At 39.0% G+C, this 27,797-nt stretch overlaps 1 protein-coding gene across 2 annotated transcripts; it reads right to left on the bottom strand.

Annotated features, from left to right (window-relative positions):
- Window positions 1-1,644: 1,644 nt before the first annotated feature.
- On the bottom strand, window positions 1,645-26,557 carry lmna (lamin A). 2 transcript variants are annotated; one of them, XM_017472618.3, is made up of 14 exons: window positions 26,457-26,557; window positions 22,905-23,067; window positions 21,658-22,045; window positions 9,764-9,920; window positions 9,330-9,455; window positions 8,941-9,111; window positions 8,675-8,800; window positions 7,230-7,450; window positions 6,820-7,111; window positions 6,266-6,373; window positions 4,947-5,066; window positions 4,803-4,862; window positions 4,371-4,592; window positions 1,645-3,655 (listed from the first exon to the last, which is right to left on the bottom strand). In XM_017472618.3, the coding sequence occupies exons 3-14, from the start codon at window positions 22,002-22,004 to the stop codon at window positions 3,620-3,622; spliced, it is 1,986 nt and encodes a 661-aa protein (XP_017328107.2). In that variant the 5' UTR covers window positions 22,005-22,045; window positions 22,905-23,067; window positions 26,457-26,557; the 3' UTR covers window positions 1,645-3,619. The 2 variants fall into 2 exon arrangements, with proteins under 2 accessions (XP_017328107.2, XP_017328116.2); XM_017472627.3 differs by lacking the exon at window positions 26,457-26,557 and having other exon boundaries at window positions 22,905-23,487.
- Between the last annotated feature and the right edge of the window lie 1,240 nt (window positions 26,558-27,797).

Genomic DNA, 27,797 nt, shown 5'->3' with positions numbered 1-27,797 from the left:
ACAGTATAAACATGAAATTCTGGTTATACTGATATACCTCATGTTTGGTCTAAGCAGAGAAAATTTCTTGGCTAATGTAGCTCTACTTCCAGGGTTTGCTACACTGATGGTGAAAAGATGATTTGAGACAATTGTCATTTTATTTAGTAGTTGATGGCCTTACCTGATTAGCTTTGTGATTTATTAAAAGTTTAAGAAATATGTGCAAAAATTCAGAATGCTGACAATCACCATTACAATCACAAAAATGGAGTATGTATGAGAGTTTTTCGTGATATCTGAGTCAGAGATCATCCATTTGAGACAGATAGTGAGACTCGGGTTACTCTCAGGAAGAGTGATGAGAATGTGTAAGCTCCTAAACACAAGTTACAGTGATCTCAGAATCAGAACTATATGCTATGTGATCAGAGATAAACGGACATGTATCTGAATTTATCTTGGTGCTCTGGACATCTAACGTACAAGTGTCAGATTAACACAAACATTGATGCCACAAATGAACATACAAATACAGAGGCCACTCTAACTTTACAAAGTGTATAGACAGTAACACTGATGTACAAATAAAGTGCATAATATGGGTAAAGTGACCTGATTTCAATAAGCTCTTGCAGAAGCACAACACTGCAACCTGGTGGACTCTGTCTTCTCTCCTAACAGAGAACACGAAGAAAGCAGAGATAAATCTAAAAACTGGTTTCATCTTGTTACAGATGTGCTTTTATCCATTTACCACCATGTTTTCTTGATGCTAATTTTTAGCACAGTCCTCATCTTCACAGTTGAGCCAATTCCTAAATGGCTTCCTAGGTCCTACACCGTCATCTACATGATTTAAAAATGTGATTTGAGATTCAACAACATTCCTGGCCTGAGCTTCAGCACTTTTTGGGTAAATGTTTGTTAATTGAAATATGTACAACAAAAACCTTTCCTCAGCAAGTTTTAGCCTAACATCCACACAAGAAGCACACACTACTCTTCTTCACCATGAATGTAGGTGATAACAGGGCAGCTATAGCACTGCTTTTGTTTTTATATTTATATCTATATGTCCATCATATATTTCTATCTATCTATATATCTATCTATAGGGAGAGAGAGAGAGAGAACTGTGCAAAAGTCTTAGGCACATGGCACATGCAAAGAAATGCTATAGAGCATTAGAGAAGTTTTTCCATGTAAAGAAAAGAAGAAGAAAAAACACAGTAAAGAGCAGTAAATATAGTAAATGAAACAGTCAATATTTGGTGTGACAAAAAAAATATCAATAGTAGTCTCCGTTACAATATGTGCAGTTTTATAAGGAAATCAGCTGCAAGTTTTATTGAGCATCTTGCAGAACCTGCCACGGTTCTTCTGGAGACTTTGACTGTCGCACATGCTTGCTGCAAAACCCAGCAGCCTTCATTATGGCTTTTTTTGTCTAAAAAGTGTCTCTTACATAATATGCTGCCTTCTTTACTGACATACAAACATTTTTCTGTAACATACTCACACACACACACATATTATATTATATATATACACACACACACACACACACACACACACACTATAGGGAGAGAGAGAGAGAGAGAGAGAGAGAGATAGAGAGAGAGAGAGAGAGAGAGAGATAAAAAAAATCCAGGGAGTTCGAAATAGTATTCTTTTTTTTAATGAAAGAATTGAAGGCACTGTTTGTGTACAGATTCTACATCAGTAATCAACTAATGTGTAGAACAGAATGATTAATCAAGAAGTCACAAAGCAGAAAAGTTGAAAAAGAAAACACAGTTGTTGCCAATTACAGAATACTATATTTTCAAGGTCATGATGGTGGGAGAATGGGGGAAGTTTTTTCTTACCATGAAGATTATTTTTTATATTGCCACACTCCACCCCATATATTTTAAATACATATTAACATTAATGATTGTTGGTCATGCATTAATTATTCAACTATCAGTAAATATATATATATATATATTTGTAATTTCAACAGTGGAAATTTCAATTGGTCTCAATTCCATTTGTAAAAGTGAAAAAAAAGAAAAGAAAGAAAAAAATGAAACTGCTGCACTGCCTGACCAAAACCCACAGCATTCTAGCGCTAGCACATGAGCACAATAAAATGAGGAGGGAAATTCCGCTATTTATGTAAGCTAGTGATGTCCAGTCCACTACTTTCTGAGATACAGAGAAGTTCTTAGGCTATTTTAGAATAGAGTCATGTCCCTTGCAGCTCTCCAAATGATCACACACGGCATATACAGGTCTCCATGAATTCATACAGCTTCATGTGTGTCAGCTTACATGCAAGTTAGGATTGTTTTCCATGACCAAAGACCAAATCTGATAAGTGAGGGCTACTTGGAGGCGGACGAGTGGACACCTGTCATTTAAGTAATAGCTGCTTTGAGAGAGGAGTGACAACAACAACAAAGTCAACACTTTCAGCTGTCCAGCCTGAGGATACAAAATAATCTACACCCATAAAGACTTTTTATACATTTAAATTCAATTAAAATTTTTCAACTGTCCTCATGCAGATTTTAAATATCAAACTAGGGCAGGACTTGTCATGTTTTAAATCCCCTATACGTTGGCTTTCAATGCAAAATTCAGCTCTCTAATGTACACAAAATGACTTGTACCAATTACTTACACACATTCTTGTGCTCCATGTCTTCTTAGGTTACAAACAATAAATGTTACATCTTAGAAAATAATTTCAAATTGTATTATATTCTTCGCTACCTTGTACCTAAATGTATTATCTACAATTGCTATCAACAAACAATTGCATAGACATTCAATACTCAAAAGCTCATATAAAGTATGCACGTGTTATGTTTAGTATGACAACTTAGAAAAGGAACTAACAGTTATCATATATTTGTCTCCGATTCCAACACTACCCATTGCCTTTTTGTAAGAGGCTGAGAATAGGAACACTGGCACATGGTGCTACTGAGACACAAACACTACATTCATGTAAAGGCACAAAATAGATTTTTAAATAAAGTGACATGGTCCTGTTAATCTTCCCTTTAAGACTGTGCTTCCTGCATTCCCAAATTTGATTTCCAACATGACTTAGTATTTAATACTTTTCCTAGGATATCTGAATTATGAATCCATTTGCTAAAAGTTGAAAAAAATATATATGCGCAAAGAATAGCTTTACAGTACAGTACAGTCAAAGACACTCCTGACCCTATGGAACTTGCTGACAGGAGTACTAAGATGTGCGTGTTGTGTTGTGACAGCATTTTATAAGACAGCTGAAGACGGATCCTGTTCTTTGGATAAGTGTGAAGGGATGTGCCTACCTCTCTCCCTGAACATCTCTATAGGAAAGCGGCTACCTAGCTCACATGCAAAGACGAGTATACAGTACTATATACACAAACCCTATATAGCAACCCAAGCGGCATGCAAACTTTTTGTCTGCCAGACAAAAGCTTTTCATCTACCCTGCAGATTATTACATACAAAATAAGAATCAAGTATATAAAGTATGAAAAATAAAAAAATATATAGATGACCAAGTTAGAAAAAGACACTGAGTCTCCCAGTTTGCACAAATAACTGATCTTTCTGAACTGGGTAGACATTATGGTTGTTCCTGGGTCTACATGATGGAGCAGTTTTCCGGTTTAGGACCTCCCTGTGGAGAGAGGGAGGAGAGGAATTTTACTACTACAGTAAAAACTACTATAGTATAATGGCCAAAATGATGTTTTGGGGTTTAAAATGCCTGACCAGTTTCAAATAAACAATTAAAATGTTTAATTCAAATACCAGGATACAAATGTTTAAAATATATTATTACAGTAGTAAAGATAAACAAAGCACAAATTAAGGATTGAGCCTCTATCATCTATTAATCGTTAAATGATGATAATTAACACACTTAACAGCAAACATATTAGTGGTTGAATAAAACACACGGACTTGTCACAATTTAAACTAAATAATAATATAAAATAAGTGCAAACACAATATTTACATTCTTTATGAAACATTTTCAACCAATATTTATCAGTTTTTAAATATGCATCAGTTCAGGAAGTTTTAAGAATTGATTTTAAATTATATTGGAGGGGAAAATGTGCTTTTGCTAATATAAAAATGTGCTTTGGATAATTGGCTTTTGAAAACATACATACATACATACATGAAAAAACCTATTACCAAAATAATAATAATTTTTTAATGACTTCTTCCCAATTTTTTTTAATCAGTTCTTAAAAACTGCTATAAATCTCTAAACGATAGTATGAATAAATATTATCATATTTAATTATTTATGAATTTACTTTTTCCATTTACTGCTTTAATTAATTGTGATATGCACTCTGAGTGTACTATTCATTCTGTACCTGTCTGGGTTTGTCGTTGCCCATAATAAAATGGGAGTGGGAGACCAGGCCCTCAGGAAGTCCTCCTCCTCCACTGGTGAAAGAGCGAGAGGCGCTGGAGACTCCAGAGCTCGCCGAGACACAGCTGCCAGCATTCCTGTCTGACGGTTGTCCACATGAGCCACAGATCACCGTGCGGCTACGCAGGTTATACTCTCCATCTCCACATGTACTGTGAGCAGCCTACACAACATACACAACCAAGAGAAAAACAAAGACTTTTTAAAGTTGTTCATGATAATTATGGTAAAGGCATAAGGATGTTTCTCATAAGCACTGACTTCATACACATCATGACCCACTGTTATATCTAACTACAACTAAGGGCTCCATTTGTTTGTCAGAGGTTTAGGACCGAAGGAAAGAAATATGCTGATGTAAAGCATTACATACCATTTCCTCATCATCTTCTTCCTGGAACAGTGTGCGTGTCACTTTCCGCATTGCCATCTCCTAGAAACAGAATTAAATGAGCTAAATCCATTTTGGAAAATGTCTTGCGTATACGATGTCAGGAAGAATTGGTTCATGCCGCACCTCTCCAGTGGAGCTAATCAGAGTAGTCTGGAAGAGATCTCCACTTCCCCAGGAGTTCTGACTCTTCCACACCAAGTCGGAGGGAGGATTGTGGGTCCCACCGGCTCCTGCAGCCCAGATCTGTAAACCCAGAGACAAACAGAGAGAGTGTGAGTTCAGTTCACTTGAGTAGTTTATGGTCAGATTACATCAGGCTCAAAGTATGTATAATATAAATCATAGACACTTTGTTGTTGAACATCCCAATCTATATCTATGGGTATTAATATGGAGTTGGAGCCCTCCTTCGCTGTTGTAATATCCTCCACTCTTCTGGGAAGGCTAAATTTTGGAGCGTGGCTGTGGGGATGTGTGTCCATTCATCCATAAGAGCATTAATGAGGTCAAGCACTGATGTTGGGTGCAGAGGCCTGACGCACAGTCAGTATTCCACTTCATCCCAAAGGTGTTCAGTGGGGTCGAGCTCAAGGCTCTGTGCAGCAAACTCTTCCACTCCAACCTCGGCAAACCATGTTTTTAAATGGAGCTAATTTTGTGCACAGGGGAATTGTCATGCTGGATTTGGTTTGGGCCTCTTAGTGAAGGGAAATTGTAATGCTACAGCATTAAGTTTGGGGAAGGTGTGACAAGTCAGATGTCCACATACTTTTGGTGCATTTGTGTATATAAAGGAATACATTGTTATACATGTTAATAAAAAAATGTCAGAAACAAACTTGTTTAGCATATGATAGAATTTCAGTGAGTGAAATACAAGTGAACACATGACTAACTATGCAGACAAACCGAGAATACAGTAATACAATTTGTAAAATAGTGATATGTAGTAAAAGTTATAGTAAATTGACAAATTGTCTGTTACTTTTCCAATTATTTCCTAATCAAACTCAGTAAAGAGTATGCTTTATTCCACCAATTTGTTTAGGTTCAATAGTCCATTTCCATGGAATCATGGCCTTATGCACTTATCAGACAAACAATCATGTACTGATAAGAAAAGAACGGTAACTTCACACAGACACAAACTAAAAGTGGTGACGGTTATTGTACCTGCACTCAATTATTAACTCACATCTGAATAAGCTTACTGAGGAATTTACCAAGAAGAAATGTAGAAAAATGGCTATATACAGTTTTTTTCTTTATTGCTGTTTTTACAAAAAAATGACGAATAAAAAAAGAAAAATATGAAGCCCAAAAACTGAGATTCAATTTTGATTCTGACTTGGAACCCAGTTTATAATACTTTAGACTCAAAGTTTATACTTGGTGACACCTCTGAGAATTCATTACCATTGTATAGTATGTGGTTAACTCACTGTAACAGTCTGTCCTGCTTTGAGGGTGAATTTAGGTGGGAACTTGTAGATGATGGGAGTACCGGAGCCCACCTGCCTCTTCACCTGCCAGTGGCCCAGAGACTGGTCCTGAGAACAGGGAGACAAAAATCCTGAACTAATGACAGAACAGATCATATATGATGATATAGTAGTATGAAAGTATACTATGACAATAAAAAGATGAATAAGCTATTTCTAAGTGTGGCAGATCCCCATGTAATATGCTTGATTACATTTATATTAAACCAAGTGAAAAGTAGAGAATATGCCATGTCTACTAAAATTACATATCAAAAATGCCCGTATTTATCAGATAATAATTAATGGCTTCTGTGCTCGATCATAACCCATTTAAAAGGCTTGGAAACCTTACAGGCTTATAAAATGATAAACTGAAAATAATTGTATGATTATCACATCCTGAATTTTTAACAGGACTATAATTACAGATTATAGCCTTATTTTAAACATCATGATGTCCTATTCCTATGGCACTTACGCAGCAGATTGTTGTGATGTCAATTTCCTCTTACCTGGTCAGATTTGTTGCTGAGACGAACATATTTGCCCTCCAGGTCCACCTCGTCCACAGTAATCCGGCCACTGGCTGAGGCCTGCTGGGAAATGCGAGTACGTGTCACTGTCCCACCAGTCACGCTGGAGGCCTCACTGTCCGTGTCATTGAGACGCCGTTTCTTAGTGCTGCCAGATGAAGTGCGAGTGCTGCTGCTCTGAGCCAAGCGGGTCTGAGTGTGTGTGCCAGAGCCTGAGGTACGAGTGACTGATATCACACGACCAGGAGGAGGACTGGGAGAGAGACGCAGTCTAGAGCGAGACAGTGTGATTAGTAAAGGATTACCTGACCCACCACATTGTAAAAGCTGAGCTGAGCTGCAGGACGAGGACATGAGCATGTCCAACACATCAATCATTTATTACTTACCTCTCCTCTTCTCCTTCCAGCATTTTCCGGTAAGCACTGATCTCCATGTCCAGGGCCAGCTTGATGTCCAGCAGCCCCTGGTATTCGTCCAGCTGCTGCTGCATGCGCTGGTGCAAGTCCGCCATTTCCTTCTCCTTCTCCTCCAACCGTCGGCGCATAAGATCTCTCTCGCGAGACAGAGCCTCCTCCAGCTCACGCACCTTAGCCTCCCGCGCAATCAGCTAACATATACAACAAATACATGTAGGTATAAATCATATACGATTAAGAATATAGCATACATAGCATTATATCATATTGTAAGGTACGTCATTTTTATATTCATTACAACTAGCAGATGTGTCGGAGGAACAGCATTTAAGAAAAACTGTAACTTCTGCATCACAGTTATGCCTGCACAGTGACAGGGTGAGATCTCAGTGCTCTTGCCCCTAAACCTAGTTTAAAAAATGCTGAATGACCATTGTGTGTGAATTTTTACCCTCCAGTTGGTGGTGCTATTGAGCTTCTGAGAGTGTTCAAGTACTCTAGACTGACTTAATAAGGAAACCTTAATAAAATGCTTACTCACATTGCAAAAAAAAAAAAAAAAAAACTATTCTACTGACCACTTGGAAAAACACTGCCAACACAGGGAGAACAGCAGTGATTCAAACATACACACACATCTCCTCCTCTTTCATTACTATAGAAAGTACAGAATATGCAAATAAATACATAAATAAGTAAATAAATATACACACAGTTAAATATACACATGTGAATCATGGGGGACATTCTGGGCAAGTTGTAACAAGTACAAAGAGCTTACACAATCAGATAAGACAACTCTATAGAACCAAAAGATAAGAACAGTTATCTAAATCAAGAATGTGAAACCCATTACAGTCAGATAGTATATAACAGGGCATTATGGATTGAATAATTCATTTCATTTGGGCTGTTTTTGATTTATGCATCAGCACATTCATACTGTACTATAAGCGCATCTCATTGAGTATGGTATGGATTGCAGTACCATATTGTTGGTTAACTGGACTAATTGTGTCCTGTTGAATTTCATCCATCATGCTAAACAATCAAATGATGATGCCTTTGGACTTATTATGGTTTGTGGGATATCCCCCCATACACTGAAGATGGTCTAATCAACCAAAAACATTTTGGATTTTGTATACTATTATGTTTTTGTATTTTGTAAATATATATATACCATTAAATTCAGATGTTTGCAATGCTTGGCCAATTTGGATTTTATTCTATTTTGAAGTGTGAATTTTTCATAAACCTAAAGGCCCAATAGCATTTGGATGAACCAACAGAGGTGTGGAATAATTATCCTCATATAATGTACTTCACTGGAACAGTCATATCTAATAAAAGGACATGAACTCTAAAGCACTTTTCCTTGTACTTTTTATTGCTAATCTGTAGTTATTGCTCACCTGTTTCTGGAGCTGGGACAGCTGAGAAGACATGCTCTCCAGCCTCACACGTGTCTGCTGCAGCTCCTCCTGACTTGCTCCGACCAGGTGACTGTTTCTATCCGCAGACTGGCGCGCATTCTCCAGCTAGAGGAAGAATCAAGTTTCATCAAGTTCATGGGACAGATTTCAGGCTGTGTCTGCATTTAACACAACTGAAGAAGAACACAGTGAATAAGTGTAGCATGGCTCATAATGTAATAATAACCACAGCCAGATTATGCTACCCTGGTACTATAGGTCTTCTCAATCTCCTCCTTGTAGATGCGGAGCTGCTCCTCATGCTGTCCACGGAGTTCAGCCAGAGCCTCAGCCAGCTTGCTCTCGAAATCCATCTGTCTACCACCGTCAATCTCCACCACACGTGACTCATGCCTACGCTTCGACTCGCGCAGCTCCTGCAAAGGCCTCATATTAGGAATCATAATAGTGCACAACCCTCTAAGGTATTATTATCATTCTGTACATGAATCATGATTGGGTGCTCTCTTCAGTAGCGCTCTATTGTCCGTATACCCGTGTTAGCTTATGCAGCATGCAGAAAAGCGTTTTCCCACACTTGGTAAAGCCCAGCAGAGCAGTTCTTGAGGAGTATTAATGATTATACAGCACTGACCTCAGCATAGATGTTCTTCTGGAACTCCAGCTCCTCTTTCAGAGTCTGGATGCGGTTCTCTGCATCCACCCTCCTCAGCATCTCATCCTGCAGCTGCTTCTTAGCATCATTCAGACTACCTTCCAACTACAAATACACACAAATGAGGTTTTCAAACCTTGATGATTTTAAGGGGAGGGGGAATAGCATCATGATGAACCATGAGGGAAAAAATATCAAACAAGACATCAATGTGATGCATATTATTAGTCCTGTGTGATTGTGTCATTTAGTAAAATACATGTTTTACATGCATTCTTAAGTTAAGAAGAATGACTTTTACTCAACCACAGATCATTTCACATTTATGAACTGATGCATCTGGACTACCCCAAAATGAGCCTCAGAAATAGAAACCTGGTATTTTATAAATAAAATAGCATGCAGTATACTACCTTAGCCAACTGAGCCTTCAAATCCCTGACTTCACTCTCCAGAGACCTCTTTTCTCCCAGGGCTGTGGTAAGAGAAGCATCCTTGGAGTTCAGGAGAGCTTCCAGATCCTTTAGCCTGGCTAGAGCTGACTCCAGATCAGCCTCTTTCTTACTGTTTCTACAGACACACATGAGCAAGACAACACAAAGGGTTATGATATTAGCATTAGAACAAAACAATGCCTTAAGTAATGCAAGTATTGTACTGCGGTAGCACTTGGATTTTTCAACTGAGTAAAATACGGTAAAATGTAAACTACTCTTTCTGTTGGTGTTATTTCTGTTGAGCATTAATTTAATAATTGATTTGATGATTCCGTTGATTGATATATTATGATAAATCATATTTTATTCCAAAGTTAATTGTAGTATTTTATTTCCTTTTGTTCATATACATTTTTGTCTGTTTTATTCTGCTTCAGTTACACTTTGAGGTTTTTTTTTTTATATGGCTCTACTTATAAATGAACCCTCAGTGGATCTCAGTGGGCTTATTACATGTACAAAAATATCACAAATGACAGTGGATAGCTGGCAACTGCTCTAGAAACCTGGCATTTCAGCTGACTCTGAAGGTATGAGCATTCAAATTTGTCATTCTGATAGACCCCATTATTCACGTGTTGTCAAAGCACATATGTAACTGCTTATTTTTCTTTAAAAAATAATCTGCAAGCCTACCAGTTTTTGAGGCATTTCTGAAGGTTAACTTGGGCAATGAGTCTGAATCCTTTAAAACCTATAAAAGATGACCTTAACTGCCTTTGCCAGAATAATATAACTTCAACAGCCAACTCAAACTCTACACCATATGGGCTTTACTGCATGGCTATTCATTTAACATTGGATAAACACCAACACAGCAAAAATACAACCCATAACAGAGGCAAACCAGCCTAGTAAACAGATCAGTAAAAGAATGGCTGACTGGAGGAGAGCAGTTTAATGCCAGCGTGGGATTGAATTATGGAAAGAACCAGAGCCAGTGTGATGCTGGGATGAAACATTACAGCCCCCAAATGATTAGGCCCCAGTGTCACTAATAATAACCAGCTGAACTGAAATGATTTCCAGAACACGATCCTTCATCTCCCTGCCTTTGTAGCCACTCTGTCCATTTCCAAAGACACTAAATGAAGGACACACTAATCATGTTAGCAACATACAAACATACTCTAATCAAGCCCTTAAAGTTCAATAGTAGATTCCAAAAAGCAGCAAATTAGTTACACAAGTAAATGATTGCTTTTAACTTGTGCCATAACTTGTAAAACCCCATTCAGTCACACCCCTTCCTTCGCATCACACCACCCGACTCTGTAAGTACTATACCCTCAGACAACACACTTAACCAGCAGTGTTTCACTAAAGAAGCCTTTAGAATCAACTCAATTTGCAGAATCTATAGTTCTCTTTGAATATTATACACTTCTACATGGGATAATAGGGAGGTGCTGGGTGATTTCCTAATGACAAATAAAAGCCTCAGAGCTCTTCTATTTGTCATCAGAAAATCACCTGACACCTACCCGTCCACCACTGTCATAGCTACACTGCATTCTCCACAGGACAGCCATTCCACATCTATAGCAGCACAGATAGCTGCTCAGTGTAGGTGCCTGGTCCATGAGTGTGGATAGATTTTTTCCTTGCAATCTAAGCACAAAAAAAGATTTCATAAAAAATAAACCAGGATGTTATGTGGAGTTGGTTGCCTACAGCATATTGCGGATATTTGGGCAAATATTTTGAACAAGCACTGTTAGGAAACTGGACTGCATTTGGAAGCATGCACTGCAGGCTGAAAGTTTCTTTTGGTGGTCTAAAAAAAAATGTTTTTTTTTTTAAAAATAAAATATTTGCATCCAGATGCAGTAAGGAAAGTATGACTGATGACTGAGTCAACAGACCACAATGTTTTGTTCCCCTGCTGACAGATTTAAGTTTTGTTCTCATTAAACCAAGCTGTATGTTTTTGAAACAATGACTATAATGAAAGATTTCACCAATGGCAACTTTTGTGATGATAAAGAGCAGCTTTATGAAGCTAAGGAACTGCATTTTTGGCTAAGGCCAGAGGCTTATGGAGGATATCTGCACTCTTTTTTATGTGTGACAATGTTACTCAGTGTCTTTTAGCAACTAACTTGCTGCATACAAGCTTCAGGGTTAATGTTTAGTTTCTTAAAACTGAAATTCAGACACCAGGCTGTTTAAAATTTGCACAGAAAACCTCTTAATTACATGATGTCATTTCATCATTAGTTCTTGCATAAATGTTAAGTGTGAAAAGAAGTTTGGCTGAATAATCTATGAGATAGGAGCTTAAGTATTTTGTGTGTATCTTTAGTACAAATGCAGTAATTTGTAGAAACAAATTTGGTGTAGAAATGTGTGTGACTCAAAAAGCTGAAAGAGTGCACGCAATAGATTAACCAAATGCCTTACTGGCTTATAGATTTGGTTATTGGTGACCGATACATGATTTTAGCAATAATATTAATCAATTGCTTGTGTTTAACACATTCCATTTTACCAATCTATATTTCAGCTTTATTTTTAATCATCAATAAATAGTGCATCAATGTATTATTCTTCTGCCAACATATATCTGCCAAGTTCTCATACCACATCATCACTGCAACAATGTAATCCTTATTTTGGTCTGTTTAGTTCTAAGCATCTACAGGAACATGTCCACCTATTGTCTCAAAAAGGCTGCTTGTAAAGCCATTTCCTAATTCCAGTGTAGAATATATTAAAACGCCCTGTTGCTATGTAAATACCTCTCCATCTCTGTGTTTTTGCTACTGTTAAACGAGGTCCCCAGCGGGACACACGAGGTCCAAGTTTGGCTTGGAGTTTATATTACACACGTGATCACCAGCTCAGGATCATTCTTTCCTAAAATGTATATACAAAATACTAAACAAAGGCTGTATATGGAAGGAGATAATAATACAGAAGTGGACACAGAATGTGGAACAGCAAACAAATCTCATGTTTCAATAAAAAAAAAAAAAGAAGAAAAAAAAAAGGTTAGGATAAGATTGGGCTTGGTGAAAAAGCAGAAGTGAAAAAGCAGAAGGAAATCATCATACATTATTAAATGGGAATTTAATATCGGGCTTGGTATTACCAAACCCAATATGCACAGAAAGGTAATTATTAGCTTGTACATTTAAAATAAAATTAAAAAAAAAAAAAAAACGTGGCTGGAAGAACATGCTGTGTGCATTTATTATCCCAAAGGAAACATCACAGGGCATAATGAAAGCAAACAGAGAGAAACAAACAGATATTCTCTGAGAGGGAGAGAGCAAAAGAGAGAAAGAGAGAGCAAGAGAGAGCAAGAGAGAGAGAGCGAGAGAGAGAGAGAGAGAGAGAGAGAGAGAGAGAGCGAGAGAGAGAGCGAGAGAGAGAGAGAGAGTGAGAGAGTGAGTGTGTGTGTGAGTGAGAGAGAGAGAGAGTGTGAGAGAGAGAGAGAGAGTGAGTGTGTGTGTGTGTGTGTGTGTGTGTGTGTGTGTGTGTGTGTGTGTGTGTGTGTGTGTGTGTGTGTGTGTGTGAGAGAGAGAGAGAGAGTGAGAGAGTGAGAGAATGAAAGTGTGAGTGCGAGAGTGAGTGAGAGTGAGAGAGCGCGTGTGAGAAACAGGAATGTGACCCTGTGTCATTACTATCTTTATTCACTTGTGTGATTAAATGGCACTCACAATAAAAGCATTCCTGAAACTTTCCTGTTGGGTGATCATGCCAACAGGGACTTGGCTGACCACTGAAGGTGGAAATCCTGACTGTGGTGTCCTCAAGGACATTGGGAATAGGCTTTCCCCAACCATTACTGCTGCTATGGACTAAATACTCTTTAACCAACTAGAGCCAAAAGCACTGCAAGCACATACATACTTCCCACAATACCTCAAAACACTAGCTATTCATTACACACTCTTAGGAAAAAGGTTAAAGTGTTTGTTTCTCTGGAGGGGACCCCCATCACAAAGGGTTCCAAGTAGAACCCCATTAGAAACCCAAGAACCTAAATATCTTTAAATCCCCTGAGATGGTGTTAGTGAATTAGAATAATTCCAGCTAATCCAGAAAAAAAGTCAGGCAGTGGACTAGACAAGTCATGTTATGGCAAACACTAATCCTTTATGAAAACAACAGAATTCCCAGTTACGGTCCCACACACATGCACACACACGCCGTCACACAGTCAGACACATGCTACACAGACACACCACACACACTTACAGGCCTCCAGACATGCAGAAACACAAACAGACACACCGGCACATGCACACATCATCATGCTTATGTTCAAATTCTCTGCATTCTGGTCATGCATTCTTTCTCTCATCCAGCATTTAATGCACACACTGCACTTCTGCTCTAGTCAAAGTTCTTACTAATTAACACACAAATATTTTCCACACATGCAGGTAGCAGAAACAGCATGCTCAGGACTTTTGTTTGTTAAACCTATCTCCCAAAGGTTCCTGGATATCTGGAGAGAAGCTTCGGTGTTTGATGAAAGCATTTTACATTGCTTCAATATTTCGCACATCTGTATTAACACCATCGTTAAACCAAACAGTACTAAATGTACTGCAGTACAGTTATCCTTTCTTGTGTTAGCCACTTCAGTGTTGGGTGGTGCCATGTGTGAGTCATTCCATAAACAGCCAAGTCTCAATGAAGGGGCCTGCTTGCTCCCAACGGATCTACACACTTCCCTTCTCACCAAAAGGACAACTCTGAGTCATACTTACCAAGAGAAATCTGGTCTTTGGCATATTGTTGAAAAAGTAAGAGGTATTCATATAAACAGTCTGGAAAGAGCAGCTGCCCAAGCCAAAAGCATGACCTTTATTATATACACCAGGAAACAGGAATTGAGAAAAGTTTCCAAATTTTGGATAAAGCTGGAAAATATATCAAACAAAAAGGTCCATAATCTCACACCGAGCAAAGCAGAGACAGAAGGGTTTCTAAAAAAAGCAACATGTCAATGTATCCACACTGCGATATTAGTTAAAATATTAAGGACATTTAGGAAGTCTTTGTAATAAGATACTAGAGCTGTATTGTGTTCTTCCAGTAAATTGTGCGATTCTGTTAGAGAAAAATGTTTGAAGCAAGGCTGAGGAATGCTTGTTGGCAAAAAACAACCTTTATTCCTGAAATGGGGTGGAATGCAAGATTCGGCTACTCATCACTGACTGTTTATCACTGTGCTAGTGATCGACTTGATAATGCACAATCTGATGAACACAGAGGAGTGTGCAGTCTTAATCGTTCTAATTCTTAGCTTTCCAAAAGCATATTTCCAAAAGCATATCATCACGTCACTTCATCGATCGCATGAAAACAATTATCAAAAGATCGAGAGGTTATTTACACTAACCTCAGACACACCCCTTAGATAGCAAAGTTAGATCTGAAACACACCCAAGACTTTCTGCATGAAGATTTTTGCCCTCTGAAGTATTAAGCCATTGAAGGTAAAACAGTTATTATGGCATTAAACCATAATGCAATAATTTATTCAGAGTGGTTGGCATACAATGGGAGTGCAGAATATTTGTGTAGCTGTAAGGCTGAACTGAATCTCAGCAATAAAACCACACACATTCTTCCCCCTTGCACCAACAAATGCCTTTACTTCTTAGCAGAGTTGGCCAAATAGTCTTTGCATGTCCTCAAAAGCTGAAAAATATGGAGTGAGAGATCATGTACACTTGTTGGTTATGAATGATCATTACAGCACAAGTTCATATATGCAAATGCACAGACTGTTACAATGTGCTCCAGTGGTAATGTGTAACAGTAAGTCCTAACAGCAGAAGTAGCCAAAATCCTAACAGCAAATCCTAACAGCAGAAGTAGCCAAAATCCTAACAGCAAATCCTAACAGCAGAAGTAGCCAAAATCCTAACAGCAAATCCTAACAGCAGAAGTAGCCAAAATCCTAACAGCAAATCCTAACAGCAGAAGTAGCCAGCGTGGCACTTTAGTAGTGGCATGCTGCTCCAGAATAGGGTGACTCACTCTCTCCTTTACTCCACCAACTATAGAGAGACCATTTCATATGGAGCATACTCTATCATTTCATAATGAATCATTGGCTTTCTATACAAACCCAAAATACTTTATGACTGGCTTTTCAAAAGAATAAACACAGGCAGATTCTGCGGCAGCTCAGTTCCTCTCAACAAAGAGCTTGTCTCCATACAGCTGCCTCTAGTTTAGAGTGGGATGGAGGTGGAGTGTGTGTGTGTGTGTGTGTGTGTGTGTGTGTGTGTGTTTAGAACTGGAGAAAAGTGAACCTCCTCTTACAGTACAGGCCTCGTGGCATGGCCACGTGAGAATCCATTCACACACGAACCATGGTCACTCTAACTTTTGTCCACAGGACCTCTTAACAATCCCCACTGCAGCTCACCTGAGACCACAAAGTGCATTAACAAGAAGTGTCTTACTCATAATGAACTCAATACCTCAATTTCAAATGTTTGCCCCAATGACTATTAGAGTTATGGTAGAAGAGGTCAAATGTAAGGCAAAATAATGCATTTTATGTATAACAAAAGCAAACATAACATATTCAGTGCAATTCTCAACATGCATCTTTCCCTAAGAAATTGCTTTTATTTTTTTGATTAAGAAAGTGAATGGAAGTTATATAACGGACTTAGTGAGTCATTCAGCAGTTTCCCTAATTTCAACCACAATTAAATGGGAACCATTCTTTATATGCACATGCATGTGAGTAAATGCATGTGAGTGAGTGTACGTTTGCCCAAAATCTTTTTCTGATTTATACTGAGTGACTGACTCATAGCTGCTTGGCAAGCTATAGTTTAAAAAACCCCAAAAGCCATGGAAACTCTGATCCACTCTACAACACACACACACAGGATTAAAGCCTGCACAAACGTTCCAGTATGGAGTGGGAAGTTAGACCAGCACTATGGACAGCTAGAATCACTCATTATCCAACTTCTTCCACACAAAAAATCTTTGTAAGTCTCTAAAATCATCCAGCACAACCTTTCTCCATCTGGTTTCCATTGCCGTTTCATGAACAAGATTGAATTTAGCTTTACTAGACTGAGAACAGTGTGGACCTCAGTGGAGCCTGAAGAACCAAAGATCAGCAAAAAGAAATGAGTTGCGAACTTGAATTGTTCTACAGGAAGGTTTCGTAAGGAAGCATAACCACTCAACCAGTCTGCGCATACAAGATTGACTATGAGAGGCCCCGTCTCACTTTGCACAATCTGAGAACATTATGACAGGTGAGCTCAGGTGAGATCATGATGTTGTTGGACCAGCTCAGGGGTGCAACCACATACCCAGAACAGAAAAGACAGACATGAATAAAGAACTGAAAATAGAGACAACCTTATTCAAATCCACTGCTATACTCATAATCAGATCCTCCCAGCCTCCGGCCTGTTCTCACCACATGCCTCATGTGATCAAGCTGCTTTAGAGTTAGAAGAGTTTGGGAAGCATGTGAAGTGTATGGGGAGTGAGCTACAGTCATCATTCTGCCCTTTTTAGGCCACGGAGTCCTGAGCTAAGCACCACAGAGTTGCGTTCAAAGCTGCACTCTTTGGAATGTTTCATTATAAAAGCCTATAAATAAACATGTGCTCCAATTGTATCCCAGAACAGATAAATATTAACAAAATAGATGATGTCCTAATTTGATTACAAATATGATATTTTATACAAGTTAATGCTAGATTTGACTGCTGTACACAGTATATTTACAGTAGGAGAGGACAGGACAGCATTATTTAGCAAAATATGTGACTATCCAGGATGCAACATAAACAGGAAAATGTGATAAGTGTTATTTTTGCATGCATGTTCCCACTGATATGCCAACTGCTGGAAACTGGGAGAGCTTCTATTTCATTCCAATGTTCAGAAATACATGTTAACTTATAACTACGCATTACAGACCCTTTCAGACTCATAATGAGGAAACATCCCTATAAGCACATGAAATCAGATGATATAATGAAGACAATTTGATATACAGATGCAATGAAACTTCTAAACATGATGCACATGTCTATTTCAAACTCATAAAAATTTTCCTCCAGACCAAAAAAAAAAAAAAATAAAAAAAATAAAAAAAAAAAAAAGCTTTGTTTAAGGAACAAGTTTCAATGGCCTAAGGTATCAAAGACGTTGGCGATTAAAAGCAGTGAGGAAAAGAGTCAGGAACTTAAATACTTGTCTGTTCATGTAGCTGGACGGATCCATTTTAACTGCAAGCTACCATACACTGCGCAAACATCCTCTTTGTGCCAAAAAGGTGTGTGAGCCCACACCCTCCCCTACACCCACAAAACTCTTAGAAAATGATGATGAGGGTGTGAACATTTGAAATCTTCCAGAGTCAGCATTTGTTTTGCTGAACTATAAATTGTCTACGTGAACTATAAACGGTCTTTCTTACACACAGTCTAGAAGTTTAAGCCTTTGTAGGCACAAAAACAAGAATAACTAGAATTGCTTGGTATGTGGTGGCCATATTGTTTACAAATCTCAACATTTTCTATCATTATTGGAGTTCAGTCTTTGATCATTAGTTTGACACCAATTTTGTGAAGATTGGCGAAAAATAGGTTTCACATATTATGCAAATTAGCTCAATATCTAAGTAGGTGGAGCTATGGTTCATGCACTATGGGTAAAATAACATGCTTTAGAGCCACCATTAGGCTGAGTAATGGCATGGAGTACTACCTACTGACCCAGTTTCATGTCTGCATTACCTACGGTTTGGTCTGTATGTCTACTGTTGCCTAGATTTATTTTTTAATAGTATAATGTAATCACTGCATAGCTATGCAAAGGTGTCTAAAAATATCCACAGTAACCAAGTAACAGAAGAGAAAATTCGTTTATGAGGAAATATTTTTTGTTATCTGAAAGCGAATATCAGATATCACATTCATCACCCACTGAACATTGTTTTTGCGAGCTAATAAAGTAACTGTGTTATTCGTTTACTGGCAGCTAAGTAATATAGTAAGCCTGTTTGTAGTCAGCCGGTGCCGATTTTAACCAATGAATCATAAGCTCACATCTGCCATCCTTTCAAATTTCTACCATGTGGTTAGCAGTGGTTTGCACATGTCAGGAAACAAAAGAACCTATTCTGATTAACACAGGTTAAGACTGACTACCCACTCATCAACAGCACCTGTCTCTCCCTCGACACATATGTGCACACAGACACACACACACACACACACACACACACACACACACACACACACACACACACACACACACACACACACACACACACTCAACCATAACATAAGGCTCACTGTTTGCTAATAATGAGGAAAGGCAAATGCTCATGTCCGGGGTGAGGTGGATGGTGTAACAGTGGCCACACAGAGATGTGTCATTCATCTATTTCAGGCCATGTGTTCATGTCGTGCCATTTCACGAGGCCAGAGCTACAGAGATAGTTAGCGTAAATTGATCTCAGTGAGGGGAGCTAAAAAAGACAGCGTTTCACTAGGGGGGTTCCCACCAAGCACGATGAATCAGACTGATTATTAATTCTCAAAGTAAACTGAATTCGATAATCCCCTAAAACCCCTAAACACACACAGACATCATAATAGGAGTCCATTCTAAATGTCCTCAACACAGCAATGACTAAACTTTTCAGTCTACAATACTGTATGTATAAAATAACTTGTGTACAAACTTTATTTAAGGAATAGAAAAAACAATCCACAACTGGGAGGCACGGTTACACAAAGTTGATTATTTTCAATTTGTCTTTTTACAAGACAAAAAGTGCATCGAAGTGTCGATTTAACAGGTAATTTGTGGAGAAATCATATACATTTGTATAAGATTTTATTTTATGGTTGTTTGCACAACAAGAACATAAAATCACGAACAAACTACTACACAAATATGTGTTTATAATTAGAACACTGTATGAAATATTGTGTTGTATTGCGTAATTGCATAATTTATACACCCTTACTCACATACTTTTTTTTTTTTGTAATCCACAGAACAGTCCCTTTCCTCATTTAGGTGAGTGGTTTAGGGTATTGAGAGCTCTTTCTGAGACTGTCTGCTTCCCTCAGAACCACAAAAAGGCTGATGAGTCACAGCTCATTCTAGTCAGCGCCAACTCACACACCCGTGGTATGGCTGCTCCATAGTCACGGCAACCAAACACTCCCAAACAGCAGCAGCTACTGGGGCAACGTGAGAAACAAGATGAAGGAGCTGAGCGTAAATCAGCATCATGGGATAAATGAGTGAGAAACGCTGAACGGAACAAGCGTCACAGTTACTCTGGTCAACAAATGGATTATGTCCGCTTGTGTCCATATCTGAGCACAAAGACCTTATCAGAGGAGAATAGCACTGCTGTATAATCAGGAGCTAAGCACAGAGCACTGACCATGCAAAAAAATGCTCTTTTGCGCAGTGAAATTATTTTCCATGCACAGATCTGTCTCTAAATATTATAAATATATTTTTATGGATATACTCTGCCCTCACATTTCTGGGCCACACCCAGGTTACATAACACTCTAATGTAAATAGTCTAATCAACGACAGCAAGACAAACGCTGATAGTGCAACAATGCTGGCAGTCAATGAAAGAGTCGTTATAGACCTACTAGTGTTGCCCTGACCTAGTCTTGTTGCCACGACAGTAAATGCACCATGTTGGTATTACTACTTTTTGTTTTTTAAGAAGCAGCCAGCATTTTCCTATTTACACAACAAATAAATATATCAGCATTTAGATATTCCTGAGGCAAGAAGAGATGACAGAGTATGCAAATGACATTGCTCATATTCCAGTTCCTCTCCTAAATCCTGATAGACCAGTCACATACTGTGATCACCAAAGTCTACACTAGCTTCACTAGGCTCGGCATAGATGCAAAAAAATCAACTAAACTGCGTTAATATTATTACACTACTGTTCCGTCCTAGTACAATGTGCTTGGATTCCTCCCTGATGAACGCAATTTAATGCAAATAAAACAGCATTTAAACAATGTTAATTAACAAACCAAAACAACACGCTCAGGTAGCCGTGGCAGGGTGTGGCGAGACTTATTCGTTATTCCCACACCGCCAGAGGTAGTTAGATGACATACCTTTCCACCTTACAACGCCGCTGCCGGAATGTGCTGAAATGTGGGTTACTAAACGGCTCGGAGCTTTGCTGTGAATGCAGCTCCTGCATGTAAAGTAACAATGTGCAGATCTCCCCTTGGGGATTTAACAGGTATATCTTTACCTACGCAACACTTCCATAAAAACTTACAGGGTGAAATATAGCAATCATGTGGGTGTGAAACATGAATGGTGGAAAATCCCTAATTGACACTGGCATGTATAAATCAGGATTAGGACAGGTAAAATGCTTGAGGCACTGTGTCTGTTTACAGAATTCCTGCTTTGGGAATTCCTATTTATATTTCAATGTTTGAAAGGAGACTGCAGGAGATTAGTCTGTGTGCTCATAAATGTAGATACATCACAATGACAGAGGAAGGAATAATAGATACAAAGAACATTACAGACTTCAAAGGCCAGGGGAATATTAAATCAAGTAGACATGCATGACATCGTTGCTAAATAAACTTATGAAATAAATGAGAATCAAAGTTGGGTTGATGGGTAATGATCAGGCAGCTATAGAGATTTTTGAGTTTATAGCAAGATAAATGATAGATAGTAGGACTCTAATCTGACTGGTTTAGATCTAGATCCAACCAAGCATTAGGAACTCTAGAAGCCTCTGCCTGCCTATATGTTATATGTATTCATACCTGGCTTTGAGCTCTTTGTAGTCCTCACGGATCTTGCTGAGCTCTAGCTGTAGCCTGGCTCTCTCTTTGGCCACCGAGTCGAGAGTTTTACGAGCATCAGCCAGCTCATTCTCGTACGCTGCCTTCAAGCCACCCAGCTCCCGGTTGATCTCAGTCTCAGACTCTGTGATACGCAGTCGCAGGCCGGCATTCTCAACCTCCAGGGAGCGCACCTTATCGATGTACACAGCTAGACGATCGTTTAGGTTGCTCAGGTCCTCTTTCTCCTGCAGGCGAGTCATACGCGTGGGCGAAAACGTGTTGGACGCCCCACCACGGCTGCTTCGTTTCTGAGCCGGACTCTCCATCGCTGGCCTTGAGGGGGATTACGAAGACTAGAGCAGTAAAGCTGTATGGAGAAGAGAGGACGTGCAATGAGGGAAGAGAAGAGTGAAGTGGGGTACAATTGTGCTTCAGAATTGATGGGGAGGACATGTACATCACCATTTTGTCCATACTCAAAACACAGTTGGTTAAAAGCCCCCCCCCCCCCAAATTTTTTTTAAAAGAAATTAAAACAGAACTGGCATCCCAGACTAGGGTTAATCAAGATTATGATAAAAAGACTTCAGATGGTGAATCACCTCTGCATTTCAATTTAATACAATACTAGGCTTAATCCAAGTTCAGTGAACTGGCCTATTGTGTTTCCGAGATTAATTCATGACCAAGATTTGAATGTTCAAATACTCCATATTCTCCACTACCTCCCTTCTCTGCCCATCCCTTCCAGTCAGTGCCCCACCCCTTTACAAAATCATTTATATGTATGTAATTTGTGGCACACTAAAATGTGTAAATGACTGACAAAACAGTCAATAAGGTTAATAAACTACATGAGCAAGTTTAAACAAATACCTGAGCAAACTTCAGGATTGCACAAAAGTTTGCATGTTGTACTAATAAAATATTAAGATTGAACAGTGTCATTTTGTTCATTATAAAAGCAAAGCAGACTGTGAGAAAAACAAAGGCAAAAGAGTTTCATTTTCTCCCCATTCTTCTTTTACAATTTACTCCATCTTAGGCACACTGAGACATGTCCTTAAAGCAATTAGACACTCCCCCACCACACCCACCAAACCAGAAAACTCTTACTACACGGGAAAACACCATCGAAAGGGCAAAGTGCAAAATAAGTCAATCTTACACACACTACTTTAGTAGAAAATACATAATAAGCTAGTTACTTTTTTAGTTATTTTTACCTGATAAAGGGAAGTGTTGCAGAGCAAAGCTCTTGTGGAGATAAGAGAGTTTGTGGAAGCTTGCTGTAGCTGCTACTTCTCTCTGTAGTGGAGGAGTTTCAAAGCGTCTGTCTGCCTTGCTCACTCTGTCTCTGGCCTTGGCTCGCTGCCTTTCAACCCTTCCCTAGCAGGAAAGAGTGAGAGAGGGAAGGTGGGAGGGACAGGAAAAGAGAGGGCGGCACCACAAAGGAGAGCAGAGCCTTGTAGTTTTCGGTCTATCCTTTTTTCTCTCCATCTTCCCCTCATTATTTCTCCCTCGGCCCATTTTATTCTGTTGGTTATTTTCTAGTACAGACTTTAAATCCTAGTGGAAAATTCAGTGTATAAACAAAAGTGAAAGTTCTGCAGGTTGGAAAAATCCCTTTCAGTCCTTTACACGGGCAATAACTCTTCAGTCCACCTCAGACAAGCCCGTACTATACTATTTAATCTCTGGTCATCCAAATATACAGGTACAAATAAAACTTCTTCCTTTTCCCCAACATCCAAGGACATACTTTAAAAAAAAACACCTGTTATATACCAATCTAAATCAAAGATTTACACAGACACAAACCATATATAAAGAAATTCCCAGGCAGACCACTTGCGAACACTATTTATTGAAGAGGGGTGGCTTCCTAAAAATCAACTGTCCAATCAGGTGTGTAAACAGAAGAAAACTGACAGAAATCTGGGAGGGCACTTGGGTTGTGTACCAGTAATTTTAACTCTAACTTGCTCCTAACTAAAGTCTACTCCTCCTCTCCACTCCTCTTCATAAACTAGGCTTTATACTGACTAGATGGTGCAAACAAACTGACAGTGATTCAGACAGCCATCTCTTCTTTACTTCTCAATCTGCCAAAACATAATCATAATCAAAACAAATCATTTTATCTCAAAGGCTGAAGTCTTGATCTGGGTTCAGAGTTATCAATTCCTGCAATGAGAATTATAGGAGGAATGAGCCAAGAAACTCAACTGCAGCAGAAGCTCTTCTACTGTGTTCATGGGCATGGAACAGTTTGGTGATTTCTCAGCAATAAAAGTGAAACTGGTGATGCACTGAATGCATTATAGCAAAGAAACCACCAGATTTTCTCTCTGATTCTCTAGAGAATACATGGTAGGATTATAATATGGAACAAAAACTGAAAATAGAAAAGGCAGCATGGTAGTGCAATGGGACCTTGGTTCAATTCTGAGCTTGGATTACTGTCTGTGTGAAACTTTTCGTGCTGTCCCCATGTCTGTGCGGGTTATTTCTTGGTTCTCTGGTTTCCTCCCACTTCCGCCAGTAAATGGACTGGCTAAACTAAATTGTCTTTACCATGACTTGGGAACAACAAGTTGTCTAAGAGAGTGATTTGTCTCTGGACACACTCACAGAGAGATAGAGACACAGAGAGAGAGAGATTTTAATTATATTTTGCTGAAATGAACTAAATGATTTGAATAAAGATTAGTTCATTTTGCTGAACGAGGTTCAAAGATCCAAGTGTGGATCCCATTAGTAGTGAGGATTCCTGTTGTTGGGTGATATGAGTGAAACCCGATGGAGTCTTCTACTGTTGTATCCCATCCACCTTAAAGTTTAACATGTGCATTATGAGATTTTGAGACTGAATTTCAAATAAAAACATATATAGGGAAGTATGCAGTTGACTTTATGGTGAAGACTGGTGAGTCAGAGTCCCCTATGATTCGCATGTCATGCCTAACAGCAACACGCACGCGCTCACACACACACACACACACACACACACACAAGTCTCTGTTCTACAGCAGGGCTGTTGTTCCTCCACCCTTGCCTGAGCCCACTGCATTCTTCACTACACAAAGCTGTAAGCTCTTTCCTGGTGAATCCTCATTTGACCTGCCGCAAACTGTGAACAACATTCTGAGATGACAAAATCACACTGAATAGTTCAGCACCTGTTATGCAGACTTCAGGAGACAATTGTCAGAATCAATTATCAACTGAGATATTTAAAGGGGGGAAAAAATCTTTATAATTAGCGTGACCTTCAATGGTGTCCAAGATTTTTTTTGGAATGAAATTCCGAGTTTACTTTTTCTGGTTTAAACGTCTTTCATCAACAGGTTACCAAGATCTCACTTTGGTTAGGACTACATAATGCTGTATGACTACCCACTGATAAAGGTGCCTTGCTTCATGGTTATCGAAAGAGAGCAATGCAGCAGAGCTTTAATCCTTTAGTCTGTCCGCCTCTCATCTCATTTGTACACTCCACTTTTAAAAACATATCAGTTTCCAAAGCTTCAGCTTTCATGATAATTCCGGCATCAGCATCATCATGCACGTCATGTTGTAGATTGCTAATGCTAACTAGCATACTAGCCAAGTATCTGTCTTATTTGTGTCGGTATAACTGCACTGCATTCTGGAACACTGAGCCCAATGTTTGTTGTCTCCACTACTTCTAGGCTGGATTTCTCATTAATATGGCATTGAATGTCACTAGAAAATGATGAATGAGAAAGAAGATTTCATACTTTTTAGGTTTTTTTTCAAAAAGCTAACAGCAAAATCTGCTCATAATCAAATCAAAAATGTTTGAAATGTATTCTTGTATCAAACACCATATTATCTACGCTTGCAATGTCCCCCTGTGATATAAGCATAGCAATCACTAACTTCTATTGGGAATAACACAAATACACCACCAACTAACAAATTTGCACCACTATCGCCAAACAATTAATGAATATTTCTAAATTAACAACTGTAATGTCTCTTAACCCTGTTTGGGGGGGTGGGGGGGGGGGGTTACAATAGAAACAATCACAGAAATTCTAATGGTTTACACTACAAATACTACTACAAACCATCAGCTAACCATTAAAACCATTACTGGTCTTTAACGATGTATACTAGACAAAACATGCCACCCACAGAAGAAAAGAGACCCACAGGAACCATTACAGTTTTCATTATAATCAATACAATTCCCATTATAACCATTACAAATTCTATGAGGGTTTTTTTAGCACAGTTGAAAGTGAAAACTACATGAAACAACATGCTTTCTGGATAATCAGTGTTGTTTGTCCACACCAACAATGCATAGATGAATAAGCACATAGATACAGCTGACTGACTTCATATGCCAAGAATACTATACATGATACAGTGTAAAAAAAAAAAGGTGCTCTAATAAATCACAGTCTGGAGTTCCAGGGTTGACTACAACTGCAGAGACATGCATATCTGACCAGAGACCTCTTCAATATAATTAAAAGAAACATTTAACATGGAAAAGCCTTCCTTAGGCCGGTTGAGTCATGCAGGGCTTTCTGTGTAGGCGTCTAATAACGCCAACTGCTTTCCCTGAAACAGTGAAGAACACTATTTGCGCAAGATTACATTATAATCTCGAACAGCTGAGTCATGGAGCAGGAATGATTGGTTTCCTAATCCTTCCGCAGCTCAGGTTAATTTTTAAGAATCCAGATTAGGGCATATGAATTACACAGTAAAGCTTCTCAAAAGAAAATGGATTAACTCACGGGAATATCGTTCCTAAATGTGGTAAAGTTTGGGAGTGTGTAAAATGCGGCATTCCTCCTCGTTCGCCTCACCGTGTGTACCAAACACTCTGCTCCTCCCTCTAGTGGACATTAAAAGCACTACACTTGAGAAAAGTGTGTGATCAAATACCAAACACGGATTAGAGAAGGTTTATCCTGTTATCAGTGTGTTTTACTCCTCAAGAAAGATATGGTATTATATAGATTTCCACAGATTTCCCTTATTTCCAAAAATTCTTAAAACCTATAGTCATTGATACCCAGCCAGCATGATTTTTTAGTTAGTTACAGATACAGTTGCCTTCGTAACATTTTTCTAGACACTCAAAGTGATTTACATTGTATGGGGGAATTCTCCTCAACCACCACTAGTGTAGCATCCACCTGGATGATGCGACAGCAGCCATAGTGCACCAGAACCACACCACACACCAGCTATGACTGGAGAGTCATGTTGCCAATTCAGAGATGGGGATTATTAGGGAGCCATGATAGACAAGGGCCAATTTCACCTACTCTTTACAATAAGTGTCCTGGGAATTCTCAGGACCTCAGTTTAACGGCTCATCTGAAAGACCATGCTGTTTTCACAGTATACAGTAGTGTCTCCATCACTGTACATTACATTACATGTGCATTAGGGCCCCCCGCTGGCTTCACTAATACCACTTCCAGCAGCAACTTTAGTTTTCCCCAGGAAGTCTACAATCCATGTACTGGCCAGACTCAACTCTGCTTAGCTTCAGTGGAACACCTGGCATGAACTGCATGTTAATATGGTTCTAGCAAATGTGATAGGATCCTCATTTGGGTGGTCCAAATGCCAGCAAATTACTAACCTGTATTGGACCTGCATGGACATGTTGGCTGCATACTGTGCAGCAAAATACTTTATATGCTGTGCGCCAACATTCACTCAAAATGTTTACAATATGACCAATAATAGTAGAATGAATGTAACATTACTTTTTGCTTAAGAGATTAATAATTCTACTAATTTGAATTCAACAAACTTGGAATGGCTTTTTAAAATCAGTTGAAGGCCTACTTTTAGACTTTTTATTGTACTGCAATACCCTAGAAAGAGACTTAGTGGTTAGCACGTTCGCATCACACCTCCAAGGTCCAGGGTTCAAGTCCCGCCGGGGCCATGTGTGTGCGGAGTTTGCATGTTCTCCCTGTGCTGAGGGGGTTTCCTCTGGGTACTCTGGTTTCCTCCCCCAGTCCAAAAACATGCATAGTAGGCTGATTGGCGTGTCTAAAGTGCCCGTAGTGTATGAATGGGTGTGTGAGTGTGTATGTGATTGTGCCCTGCGATGG

This window comes from Ictalurus punctatus, chromosome 1 (assembly GCF_001660625.3).
Source record: "Ictalurus punctatus breed USDA103 chromosome 1, Coco_2.0, whole genome shotgun sequence".
Taxonomy (NCBI): Eukaryota; Metazoa; Chordata; class Actinopteri; order Siluriformes; family Ictaluridae; genus Ictalurus; species Ictalurus punctatus.
This window is presented reverse-complemented; position numbering and strand designations above follow the sequence as displayed.

Excerpts from the sequence above, each read along its gene's own strand:
- lmna (XM_017472618.3), bottom strand. The coding sequence starts at position 22,004 with ATGGAGAGTCCGGCTCAGAAACGAAGCAGCCGTGGTGGGGCGTCCAAC. Across the intron at positions 6,374-6,819 it reads TCAGCAACAAATCTGACCAG|GACCAGTCTCTGGGCCACTG; the intron begins GTAAGAGGAAAT and ends CCCTGTTCTCAG. Across the intron at positions 5,067-6,265 it reads AAGCAGGACAGACTGTTACA|ATCTGGGCTGCAGGAGCCGG; the intron begins GTGAGTTAACCA and ends CTGGGTTTACAG.